Source organism: Ammospiza caudacuta, chromosome 30, assembly GCF_027887145.1.
Source record: "Ammospiza caudacuta isolate bAmmCau1 chromosome 30, bAmmCau1.pri, whole genome shotgun sequence".
In the NCBI taxonomy this organism is placed as follows: Eukaryota; Metazoa; Chordata; class Aves; order Passeriformes; family Passerellidae; genus Ammospiza; species Ammospiza caudacuta.
In genome coordinates this window covers 2696295-2709369 of record NC_080622.1, presented here as the reverse complement: position 1 = coordinate 2709369, position 13075 = coordinate 2696295, and the positions used below count along the sequence as shown (strand labels likewise).

The window sequence follows — 13075 nt, the reverse complement described above, 5'->3', positions numbered from 1 at the left end:
CCCAGGGCTGGCTCTGCTCTTTGGGCTGTGCCTGCACCAGCAGCGGCCCAACATCCTCAGCCTGCAGATGGCAGAGGCAGATGTGGGCATGGAGATGTTGTTAGTGCATTTTACAGCTGAGGAGCTGAGCCACGAGGCCTGAGCCTCATTAGCACCGTGGCTCTCACAGTGGAAAAGGCCCTTAATGAGCTTCTTTTGCTTGCAGTAAAGTTCCTTTATAGGGCCCAAGCACGAGGAGGAGCTGGGTGTTAATTGATCATAGAATTGGCTGCAGCAGCAGGAGCTAAACCCAGAGCTACTCAAATCCTGGATTTTGGGGGTCACCTCCCTGCTCTGCAGCTCTCCCCAGAACCCTGGGTAGATGGAGACTCCTTGGTCACTGAAACCAGCACCCCCACCAAAGGCAGCCTGGAGCTCCACATGCCAACTCCTTGGCAAAACCTTCCCCATGGGCTCAACAGCAAAGCAAAACCCTGTGGGAGGTGTGGGGAAAGCAGGAGGGCCCCACAGAGCCAGGCAGGGGCTGAAGGCTCCTTACTCACCCACAGGGCTTGGGCAGGCTCCGTTGGTGTTGTTCAGGTCTCCCCCAAGCATCGCCCCTGCAAAGCAAGAGGAGAGATGGCATCAGCACCAGGGCAGGAACAGGGGGAGCATCCCTGCCTTTGGGGGGCCCAGAGCACGGTGGAGGGAGGCAGAGGAAAGACAAAGTCCTGGGCAAAAGGAGCAGCATTCCTGGTGATCAGGTTGGGAAATGTTATCCAGGCAGATCCGTTTCCTTTGGGAAGGAGCCAAGTGCACGGAGCCTGCTCCAAAGGAAGGAGGCAACTTGGAAAACACTGCAGCTATTTTATTCCAAGCCCCCCTTTTGGGGGGGACACAGAGCTGGTGCTGCTGGGGAAGAGAGAGAGAGAGAGAGAGAGAGAGAGAGAGAGAGCCCCAGCAGCATGACAGGAAATAAAATCCCCCCTGTAATGTTCACAGGGATGGAAACCATCCCACACTGCCAGGACACCACAGTGATCCCCACTCCCAACACTTGCAGCAAAGCACTGAAATCCCCACCAAACTGGGAAAAACTGGACATTTTTATTCCCAAAAGGTTCAGACTGATGGAAACCATCCCAAACTGCCAGGACACCAGAGAGATCCCAACTTCTATTGCCCCAACACTTGCAGCATGAAATTCCCCACCAAACTGGGAAAAAACTGGACATTTTTATTCCCAAAAGGTTCACAGGGATGGAAACCATGCCAAATTACCAGGACACCACAGTGATCCCCACTCCCAACACTTCCAGCAAAGCACTGAAATCCCCACCAAACTGGGAAAAACTGGACATTTTTATTCCCAAAAGGTTCACACTGATGGAAACCATCCCACACTGCCAGGACACCACAGCGATCCCCACTCCCATCGTCCCAACACTTGCAGCAAAGCGCTGAAATTCCCCACCAAACTGGGAAAAACTGGACCTTTTTATTCCCCAAAAAACCAGAACGTTTTGCCTCTCCTGGAAGAAGACTCGCTCTTTCTTCTGCCTTGCTCCGAGTTATTTCTGACAGCCACCGACTCCCCAGCCGGGGCTGCCTGACCGCGGCTGCAGCCAAGAGGCGGCGCGGAGGCTCCGGAGCTGTGACCGCAGTCAAGCCGGAGCCCCGGGCTGGCCAACAGGGGGCTGTGGGTGCCAAACCCCACCTCCGAGCACTGCCCAGCCCTTCCCGAGGCAGATGGAGAAACCTGAGACACCAATCTTGATCCAGCCCGCGGCTCTCGGCGAGCCCCTGGAAGCTGGAGGAGGCTGGGAGGGCTGAGCTGAGTGAGGGAAGGAGTTACTCCTCATATGGTCCTAAAAAAATTGTATGGCCTGAGGAAGGGTGGATGAGCCACTAGACGTGATTGCAGCATCTCCCTGAAGGGATGGATGCAAAGCCAGAGGTCCCTGTGCCTCCAAAGTCCCACAGAAGGGACCCTGTCGACGGAAGGAGACTCAGACATCAATTTGATCATCACAGGCTTTATTGGCAGATCCTCCTGGCAAGATAGTTGAAACCACCACTTGTTTGAATGCGCCCCAAAACCGTGGATCTCCTATCTGGCTGCAGTCTAAGTCATGTATGCTACGTTTTTTCCTGTTTGAATTTTGACTCAGCTGCATTAGCAAGGACACATTAGGATGAAACAGTGACAATTTTCCCAACCCACCAGGGTTTTGTGGCTGTGCCCTGCTGTGAGACAACACCAGCACCCCAAGCACTGTGCCCATGATGCCACAGAGGGCTCAGCTCCTTGGGTGAGTGATGCCAACCCAGCCCCAGCGCTGTACACCCCTCCTTGGCTGCCCTTCTCCCACAGCACCCCCGAGCCAGCAGCACTGGAGGGCACCCAGGGCCCTCCCTGTGCATTTGCTTTGGAAACAACACAACCAGCTAAAAGAAAATTTAGGGGAAAAAAAAGGATTTTTTCTAACATGCAAGGCCCTGGCTCCTACAAACAGGATTTCTTCCGTGTCCCAGGCACCCCCCTGAAGGATGGGGATGCAAAGCCAGAGCTCCCGTGCCTCCCATGTGCAACAGAAGGGAATCCACCAAGATTTTGTGGCTGTGCCCTGCTGTGGCACCCCAAGCACTGTGCCTATGGTGCCGTAGAGGGCTCAGCTCCTTGGGTGAGTGATGCCAACCCAGCCCCAGCCCTGTGCACCCTCCTTGGCTGCCCTTCTCCCACAGCATCCCCGAGCCAGCAGCACCAGGCACTGTCAGGGCACCCACCCAGCCCTCCCTGCGCATTTCTTTGGAAACAACACAACCAGCTAAAAAACATTTAGGGGGAAAAAAAAGGATTTTTTCTAACATGCAAGGCCCTGGCTCCTATAAACAGGATTTCTTCCGTGTCCCAGGCAGGCAGTGAATGAGACACAGATGGCCAGACTTGGAACACCTCTGAGCTCACAACCACAAAATGATCCCCCTGAAAGGAGCAGGGAGAGAGCTGGAAACAGCGAGCCCCCAGAGGGGTCTGCTCCACCAGGAAGCCTCTGCTGCTCTCAGCTGAGGGGCCTCAGAGAGGGCAGGAGATCCCTGCAGCCTCAGCCATGGCTGCCTGTGCCTGAGGAGGGCTCTGCCACCCTGCCTGCAGTGAAATGCTGCTCTCTGGGATCAGTCCTGGAGCAGAATGAATCCTTTCTGCTCTCTGGGATCACTCCTGGAGCAGAATGTCCCCTCTCTGCTCTCTGGGACCAGTCCTGAAGCAGAATGAATCCTCTCTGCTCTCTGGGATCACTCCTGGAGCAGAATGATCCCTCTCTGCTCTCTGGGATCAGTCCTGGAGCAGAATGAATATTCCCTCTCTGCTCTCTGGGATCACTCCTGGAGCAGAATTAATCCTCTCTGCTCTCTGGGATCAGTCCTAGAGCACAATTTCCCCTCTCTGCTCTCTGGGATCAGTCCTAGAGCACAATTTCCCCTCTCTGCTCTCTGGGATCAGTCCTGGAGCACAATTTCCCCTCTCTGCTCTCTGGGACCAGTCCTGGAGCAGAATGAATCCTCTCTGCTCTCTGGGATCAGTCCTAGAGCACAATTTCCCCTCTCCTGCAGCTCTGGGGTCTCATCCTGACACCTGAGTGCTGTGAGGCACCTTGGAGACTGTGGTGAGAGCAGTGAGCAAACAAGCTCTCTCTGCACCACGGTTCCTGCTGCATCCCATTCCTCCTGCGCACCCTGATCCAGCACAAACCTTCTGGAAGCATCTCCCAGCCTTGTCTCCCAACCCATCCTCTTTGCAAAGCTCCCCAGAGCTCTGAAAGCCCCAGGGGCCATAGCTGAGGACCCAATGTCCAGGTGGTCACTGGCACCAGCTCTGCCATTTGCAGCCTGGGTGACTTTTACAGTGACATCCAAAATAGCAGGAATATTATTTATGATCATAAAAGAGAGCCAGGCTGTGGTCACACATTGTCCTTGTCCCCTCTGCCACTGCGGGGTGACAACTGCTCTGCCCCAGCCTGTCCTGTGCCACCCATGGGCTGTCCCTGCTGGAAATGACTGCTCCTCAGATCTGTCAGCACAGCCACATGAGTAATCACCCACAGCCAACTGCAGGCAGCACAGCCCAACTCAGAACAGCCCTTTTTAGGCAGCCAGACCCATGTCACCAGAGTGCCACCAGCGAGCTGGGTGCCAGCAGCCACCCCCGAGCCTGGGCATGGTGCCAGGTGAGTCATCCTGCACTGCCCAACCCAACCCAGAGCCTGCAGGGATCCCACTCAGATCCTGCAGGAATCCAACCCAGAGCCTGCAGGGATCCAGCTCTCAAAGAGCCCTAGGTAAGGTGGGGAGGCTGCCCTCAGTTTGGGGCACAAACAGGGCATCCATGGCTGGCAGAAGCACACACTGAGGTGCAGCAACACTTTCAGGGTGCTTCTGCCACCCACAGGTGCTGCAATGTGGACCCTGGGCAGGGCATGGAAGCAGCAGGGGTGTCCCCCTCCCTCAGGGGTGCCCCAGACTGGGTGCTGCAAGCCCAGCAGGCAGGAAGGATGAGGAGGTGAGTGTTGGGGAAGATGGAACAGGAAAACTTTATAAATATGATTGTCTGGCAAAAGATTTTGAGAATATAGAAACTATAAGTGAGATTGAAATGAAAGGAAGCTTTAAGATCCCTCAGTTACTGAACACCTGGAAAACAATGGTGTGCTCACTGAAGGTGATCCCCTATTGATGGAACAACACCCTCTGCTTGCAGACAGCTCCAAGGCTCAGAGCAGACCCTGCCAGCTTGGCAGAAGGGGCCCAAAGAGGAGTTTTTAGGGTTTAAAATGTAACACAATGTGGGAATGTAATGATTCTTACAGACTGTATGGAAATGCTATAGGATTTGTATATTGTACTATATTGGTTAGTGAGAATTAGAATATTCAGCACAGAAGATTTATTGTATTATAACGGGAACCTCACCCTCTTACCCCTTTAACTCTCTTACCCCTTTTGCTCTCTTACACTTTTACGTTTTCACCCTCTCATCCTCTCTACCCCTCTCTTCTCTCAGTCCTGCTCTGAGCTGTGGCTGCAGCTCCCAGCAGGGCCCTGCACCCAGGCCCTGTGCAATAAACCCCAAATCCCAGCAGGGCCCTGCACCCAGGCTCTGTGCAATAAACCCCAAATCCCAGCAGGGCCCTGCACCCAGGCCCTTTGCAATAAACCCCAAATTCCAGACCTGGCCTCAGAGATCTCTCATCTCCATCCATCCCAACCATCCAACCGCCGACACTCCCACAGGTGAGGGGCTCACAGCATGGCTCACCTGCACTGGCTGGCCTCTGTGGCAGCCCTGGGGACACGGTGTTCCTCTGCAAGGCTGGCTGCTGTGGGGACAGGAGCCGGGGGTCTGTCAGCGAGGAGGTCACCAGGGACTGGGTGACCAGAGAGCTGCCAGGGTTGCTGAACTGCAGCGAGTTCTGGTTGGTCACCGGCACCGTCACGGGCATGGCAAAGTTCGGAGCGGGCACTGTGGACTGAACAGAGAGCAGGGGGTAAAGGGGAGCCGGGTTCCTGCAGGCCAAGGGGGACAGGCAGGCTCCTCAAACCTGCACTGCTGTGCTTGAACCCACACTGGCACCTTGCAGGGGATGCACCAGAGCCCATTCCTCACCAGAAGAGTTCCTGCAGCACAGCACAGCTGCTGACCAAAGGGGGACAGTCAGGGTCCTCAAACCTGCAGTGCTGACCTGCACTGCTGTGCTCAAACCCACACTGGCACTCTGGGGGAAATGCACCAGAGCCCAGCTCCCCACCAAGAAGAGTTCCTGCAGCACAGCACAGCTGCTGGCCAAAGGGGGACAGGCAGGCTCCTCAAACCTGCACTGCTGTGCTCAAACCCACATTGGCACTTTGGGGGGATGCCCCAGAGCCCAGTTTCCCACCAGGGAACACCAGGAAGAGCAATGGGCCATCCTCCTGGACATACCCAAGCTCTGCAAACAACTGTTGTGGCCTCTTTTTCAGGCTGTATTTATTTACCCCCTGTGTGTTCAGGACAGGCTGGGAGCAGCCCAGAGCATGAAGGTGGGCACCAGCCTGGTGGTCTGCCCCCACCAGCACTGACAGCAGCCCAGCTTGGCACTACCCCTCACCCCAAGCAGGATTCTGTTCTCTGTCCCTCAGCCAGCAGGAAGCCAGCAGTGGATCCCCATTCTGGTGGCCGAGCACTTGGTAAAGACTCATTTTGCTCCAGGGAGCCCCTGGGTCACTCTGAGATCCATCCTGTCCCCTCTGGGAGCTGCTGGGAAGGAGGAGCTGACCTCAGGAACGCAGGAGCATCACTAAAGCCCTATCCTTGGCTGTAGGTTGAGGAGCAGCTTCACCTACCAGCGTCCCGTGGGAGCCAGAGCCGCTGTGATTATCCCAGCCGTTTGTCTTATGTCACTGATTTGCTCTTCCTTAACAGGAGCTGGCACCTGCTTAGAGGCTTTAGCACGGGCTTTGCTTAAGTCCCATTTTAATTTGCTCTGGGATGGAGAGGGAGAGTAGCCCAGCACTGAATGGGACCATCACAGAGCCAGAGTGGAACCCCAGTGAGGGAAGAGGGACTTGCGGCCCCTTCTCCTCCAAAAATCTGCTCCTCTATAGCTCCTGCTCCTTAGGTGAGAGAGGGGGATGGCAGGAAGGAGTAGGACAGTGCTCACCCACGCCTCCCTGGCAGGAACTGTCCCCACCTGCCTCCCAAGGGCATCCTGTCCTTCAGAGATATCCCGAGGCTGCAGCCAAGCCGTGAGGGCAGCGGCTCCGAGCCTGCGCCCTCAGCAACTCCTACAGCACCAGGGAGAGCTGGAACACGGAGCCCTCCCTCTGCTCATCCTGCACGGCAGCAGAATCACGGCAAGAGGAGGAGGAGGAGGAGGAGGAAGGTTTCTTGGGCGTTGCACGAACACTGGAGCGGCGTTGTGTAATAAATCACTGCCAACGCGGCCGTGTGCCTTCAGAGCTCCCAGCGAGGGAGAGGAAGAGCTGCAGCTCCTCCACACCACACCATGAGCAGTGCCATGGTGGGGCTGTGAGGGAGAGGAAGAGCTGCAGCTCCTCCACACCACACCATGAGCAGTGCCATGGTGGAGCTGTGAGGGAGAGGAAGAGCTGCAGCTCCTCCACACCACACCATGAGCAGTGCCATGGTGGAGCTGTGAGGGAGAGGAAGAGCTGCAGCTCCTCCACACCACACCATGAGCAGTGCCATGGTGGGGCTGTGAGCTGACACAGCAGCCCAGGAGCTGAGATTTGCCTTAATGCACCTGCAGACAGGTGTGAGGCTGGCACTGCCCCGGCACAATGGCAGCTTGCACATGGCTCCAAAGTCTGGGGGAGAAGATGCACAAATCAGCCAAAATCCACCATTTCTGCTCTTGTTAGAAGGGAGGGCAAACACCAGAGGCAGAAGCCCCACGGGGCCCTTCGTTAGCAGACACAGCTGTCGTTAGGCTGCCCCTCTGGGTTAGTTCTGCTCACACACAAAACCAACCCAGCGTTAAAATGGAAAAGCGTCTCCTTCAACCACACACTCCACCTGCACTGCCCGGCCCCTTGCTGCCAGGGAGGTTTAGTGGGGGAGCCAGATGCTGTGCCCTGATGAGGAGCCACCCAGCACTTGAATGCCACCTGCTGAAAGGACCTCTGGGCACAGACTGTCCCTTTGGATGGGCCTGTCTGGATGATGAGAGCCTGCTCAGGGCCCTCCCTTTGCAGCAGACACGTTGTGAGGCTGAGCAGCCCCTGCTCATAAGGGTGTTCTGCACTAAGGACAAAGCTCAGGCGGCTTTTCAGCTGATTTTCCACCATGGCAGGTGCTGGGGGGCTGCAGGTCCTGCTGGGGCTCCACTCCCACCCCACACACCCTGGTAGGGTGGGAATCTGCACCTCCTTAGTGAAACCAGGGAGGCTGAGGTAGATCCATGTCCTGACAGAGCTAATCCTGCCCTGAACCCCTCTCCTCCAGAGCTGCAAGAGATCATCACCACCTGCACTTCCCTCCACCTCCTCAGCCCTCCCAGGTCTCAGGGCAGCCTCCCCACCTCCTCCACCCTGAGATCTAGGGGATCAAAAGCCAGATTTTGGGATCCTTGCAAGGCTCGTGGAGCAACACAGTGCTGAGTCAGCAAAAAGAAACCCCAAAACCTGAAGATTTCACAAGGCCCAGCTCTCAACAAAAGCCAGAATTCGAACTTGTGGGGGCTTGCAAAGCACAGAAGGGCAGATTATTTTGGGTGGGGCTGTGTGTGTGTCACTTTTGCTGTGCTGCATCCAGGCCTGGACAGGAGCCTCCCCCCTGCTCCCACAGCATTAATTACTGCTGCAGCAACTCGGGGCTAATCCCCTGAAGAGCCCTTGCCTGCATCAATAGTCTCTGCTCCCTTGAACTAACAACTAATTTGAAACGTGTCCCCCTCCTCCTCCTCCTCCTCCCGTCTCCTGACACAAATCCCTTTCAGCACTGTCCTGATGCCACCCCAGTGCCAGTGACAGCTCTGGGATCACAGGCTAAAACCTCCCTGGATTGCTGCCACAGCCACCAGCTGCCCTGAGGGCTCGGTGGATTTGGGGGGAATTAATGTGGAATAGCCCAAACCAGGCTGAGCTTTGCAGGGATGTGAGAGGTCGGCACTTGCTACCAGCTCACATGAACAGACAAAAATCTGATTTTTTTGAGGAAAAGAGGGTGAAAAAGGAGATCCTGACCCAGTAGAGGTGATGAGACAAGCTGAACTGCCTGGCTAGAACCAAGGAGGGTCAGGAATGATTCTCCCAAGGAAGGGCACTCGAGAGCCAGGTGCATTCAGGGCTGCAGGGGCTGCTGGCATCGGCTCCAAAGCAAAGCCATGCAAAATCCAAAATCCACCCCCCCATCACCTGGAGGCACCGGGGAGGGGACCAGGGGGTGCTGCAGGCCACCAGCTACTCACTGCGAGCCGGTAACTCTGCATCATTTTATCAAACTCCTCATCAATCTTTTTATATTTCTCCTCCGTCTGCGGGGTCAGAGCAAACACTTCGTCCCCCTCGGGGCTCTCGCACTCCCTGTGCTTCTTGTTCAGCGCCTGTTACGTGTGGGGGACACGGGGGGAGCAGGGACAGGGCGAGGGGAGGTCGAACAGAAGAGAAACAAAACAGAAAAGAACATATAATGAAGGATTTCCAGCCACGGGCAGGTACTTACACCATATCTCTTGAACAGGATATCCAGATCCTCGCTGCCTTTGCGGTATTTATCCTCCATCAAGGGGCTCTGGTCTATGGAGTCATCGCCGTCGGGCTCTGGGCTGTCACAGCCGTTAAAACCTTTCTTTCTTAACGTCTGAAAACACAACCAGAACAGTCTGAGATGGGGAACAGGGAGCAGCTCCCTGTGGAAACCCAGGGCACCACTGGGAATGTTCCTCTGTCTGCTCTGGGGTGCCCTGACCCCCAGGGAGCTCTGGCTGTGACCCTCATCCATGGAGAAATTTTCCTGAAATATTCCTGTGGTATATTTCCAGAATATACCACAATCCACTCAAGTGTGAAATAGATTATAGAGAGCAGTGTAGGTGCATCATTTGGTGAGAAATTGAGGGTTTTGGGGTTTTTAGTATGCTCTGGTCTATGGAGTCGTCGCCATCAGGCTCTGGGCTGTCACAGCCCTTAAAACCTTTCTTTCCTAACGTCTGAAAACACAACCAGGACAGTCTGAGATGAGGAACAGGGGGCAGCTCCCTGTGGAAACCCAGGGCACCACTGGGAATGCTCCTCTGTCTGCTCTGGGGTGCCCTGGCCCCCAGGGAGCTCTGGCTGTGACCCTCATCCATGGAGAAAGTTTCCTGAAATATTCCTGTGGTATATTTCCAGAATATACCACAATCCACTCAAGTGTGAAATAGATTATAGAGAGCAGTGTAGGTGCATCACTTGGTGAGAAATTGAGGTTTTGGGGTTTTTAGTATGCACAGAGTGTCATCCTGGGTTTCTTCTTCCTTCTTCATGGATTTGGGTGGCATTTTGTAATTGGGCAGAAAAGTCCCCATTGGGATCAGCTATTGGGTTAAAAGGGAAAATAATCCAGGTGTCAGCTCTTAATTGGATAGTTTAGTCTTAAAAGAACCTTGTAACAAAAGATTATTGGCCATTTTGTGCCTTCTAATGAAAAGCTGCCCAACTCATGGTTGTGAGGCTGTTTTACTGATAATAATAAACACCTGAGTGTTTATTTAAACATGAACTACCATCTCAAGTGCCTTCAATCCAGACACAGAGAAACCAACAACTGATACCAGATACCCCCAAGAACCTCCCCTGGACCAGGACTTGCCCCTGTACAAATCAACAGCATCGCCCCAAGATATTGCTGACCTCGATGTGTTTAAAAAATCAGGATACAGCCCCTGGGTTTCATGCCAGGTTGTCTCTAATTTAGGAATTACAGCATGGGGAGCAACAGAAAGAAAATTCCTTGTTTTGTATACCAGGACTGAATTTGGTCCTGCATGAACTCAGGACCCCCAAGAACCTCCCCTGGCCTGCATGGACCAGGACTGGCTCCTATACAAATCAACAACATCACCCCAAGACATCAGTGACTTCCATGGCATTAAAAAGTCAGGATACAACCCCTGAGACTTGATGCCAGGGTGTCTCTAATTTAGGAATTACAGCATGGGGAGCAGCAGAGAGAAACTTCCTTGTTTTCAAAGGTTCTGTTTACACCAGGACTGAATTTGGCCCTGCATGAACTCAGGCATCTTTGTCACCTTCAGGTGCCACAACATCACAAAGGAGAAAAATAACCTTCATGCTCTTTGCTGTCCTGCAAAACTTAGGGAAAACCTGCTTACAAACAGCTAAATAGGAAAATAAACCCTGAAATTACAGGCAAATTGTCCAATCTGACAGAATCTCCTGACAAAAGCAGACGAGTGGCATTTGCCAAACGCAAAGGTGCCACAAGAAGGGCATCACAGGACAGGGCAGGTGGCACAGTGACAGCTGGGGGTGACACAGGGGGTGATGGTGACAGCACTGGGCAGCAAACCCCACGCCAAGGCTGGGCTCACACACAGGAAAGGTTTGGGCACTGCTGCATCGAGGCAATGAGGGGAGATGCCAGGAGGAGCCCAGTGAGCACAGCGCACAGTGACACCCCAAAGTCCCTCTCTCATCTTCAGCAGCACACTGAGATCCACTTCGAATCCTTCTATTTTCAACACACCAAAAGCAATTAAGGCATTATGATGGAACCAGCACTTGCCAACTCTTTTTTCTTTTTTTGCAGGAGTCAAAGATGCAGAATTTCCTGGAAGTCTTCATCCCTTTTCACGCCAAATTCAGCAGGGAAAAAGAAAAAAAAAAAAGCCTTGACAATTCTCTGCCTTCCTAAACAGCAACAAACATCTCAGTTCTGAGGCCAAAGCTTATTTGGGAGTGGCTCTTCAATTACCTGAGAGCTCCAGGAAAGGAAACACAGGGCCTCTGGGGGAAATAAAACTGCAGTGAATAAATCTCACATGGGTTGGGAACACTGCTGGCAGGATCTGCTCAGCACCACAGGTTGGGCTCCGTGGATCCTTTTGCAAGCAATGGGCACCACACCCAGCCCAGCCTGTTCTGCATCCAGCTGAAGCTTTTCACAATATTTTCCATTAAAATTGCTCCTTCCTGGGCCTTCCCAGCACCACTTTCACCCTCATTTCTGGATTCACAGAGGGGAAATGTTCTTGTTCACATATAGAAAAACTCCACTCACTCCTGACCATGGTGGTGTCTGGTGTCACCAGTAATTCCTGACACTTAATAATTATTAACTAATTACCTAATAATAATGATTATAAATAATTCTTATAGCTAACATTAATATTATACATAAGATATTATATTGTATTGTATTATATTGTATTATATTGCAATATATTATATTATATTGTATTGTAATATATTATATTGCATTGTATTGCATTGTATTGTATTATATTGTATTATACTGTATTATACTGGATTGTAATATATTATATTATATTATATTATATTATATTATATTATATTATATCACGTTATATTACGTTATATTATTATATTGTATTATATTATATTGTATTACGTTATATTACATTATATTATGTTATATTATATCAATATATTATATTATATTAATAACTTAGTAATTCCTGGTGTCCCTAATTCCTGTCTGTAGAACGAGGCAATGGGAATCAGTCACTGCCATGATCAGGAGATTCCCAGGCCTTTTTCTGCCGTTTCCTCAGGACTTTTCCCTATTAATTTTCTATTTTTGTACATGTCCTTGTTTGTTCTCAGAATGGCCCAAAAGAGGAAGAGGTGCTGCTGCTGGGGAAGGAACAGCTTTGCTTTTTTTTTGTTTGAAACTGCTTTTTGTGGATTTTTTTTTCCAAAACCTTTTGTTTCGCCGACGCAGCCGAAAGACGGAAAGTTGAGCTTTTCTCTAAAAAAAAATAAGTTTTTTTTTCTTTTTCTCTTTCAGAGGCAAAATGGAAAAAAGTTGTTCCATCAATGGAGCTGGGTTTCCTTCAGGCACTGCAGAAACTCTCTGGTGTCTAACACAGGGACAGGAGCTGGAGCTCTCATTTCTGCTCTCCCATCCCTGCCTGGGGATTGGGAAGGTAATCCCTCCAAAAAATCAAAATCAAATCAAAATCAAAATTTAAAACAAAATTAAAAATCAAATCAAAATTTTACAAAATCAAAATCCAAAATATCAAATCAAAATTAAAAAAAAAATCAAATCAAAATCAAATCAAAATAAAAAAATTTAAAATAACATCAAAATTAAAAAATCAAAATCAAATCAAAATCAAAAATCAAATCAAAACCCAAAAAATCAAAATCACATAAAAATTAAAAAAAAAAAAAAAAAAAAAAACCAGAAAATTCCTCTCCTCCAGCAACAGCTGTTGGCAGATTCAGAAGATGTGGGGATTTACAGCTATCCCCAAGGACCCCCAAAGAAGGGAATCTCACAATGGGATTTTTCAAAAGGTTTCAGGTTTTAAAAACATCTTTTTTAAAGGGAGGTTTTTAGGCAGCTCCC

At 51.5% G+C, this 13075-nt stretch overlaps 1 protein-coding gene across 2 annotated transcripts in view; it reads right to left on the bottom strand.

The window, feature by feature from the left end:
* Window positions 1-13075, bottom strand: part of MEF2D (myocyte enhancer factor 2D) — a 43350-nt gene that overhangs the window by 18134 nt on the left and 12141 nt on the right. For both annotated transcript variants that reach the window (XM_058821591.1, XM_058821592.1), the window contains exons 3-5: window positions 9200-9337; window positions 5297-5507; window positions 543-599 (exon numbers count right to left, since the gene is read on the bottom strand). In XM_058821591.1, coding sequence (XP_058677574.1) covers window positions 543-599; window positions 5297-5507; window positions 9200-9337 — 406 coding nt within the window. The remainder of the gene's footprint in view (window positions 1-542; window positions 600-5296; window positions 5508-9199; window positions 9338-13075) is intronic.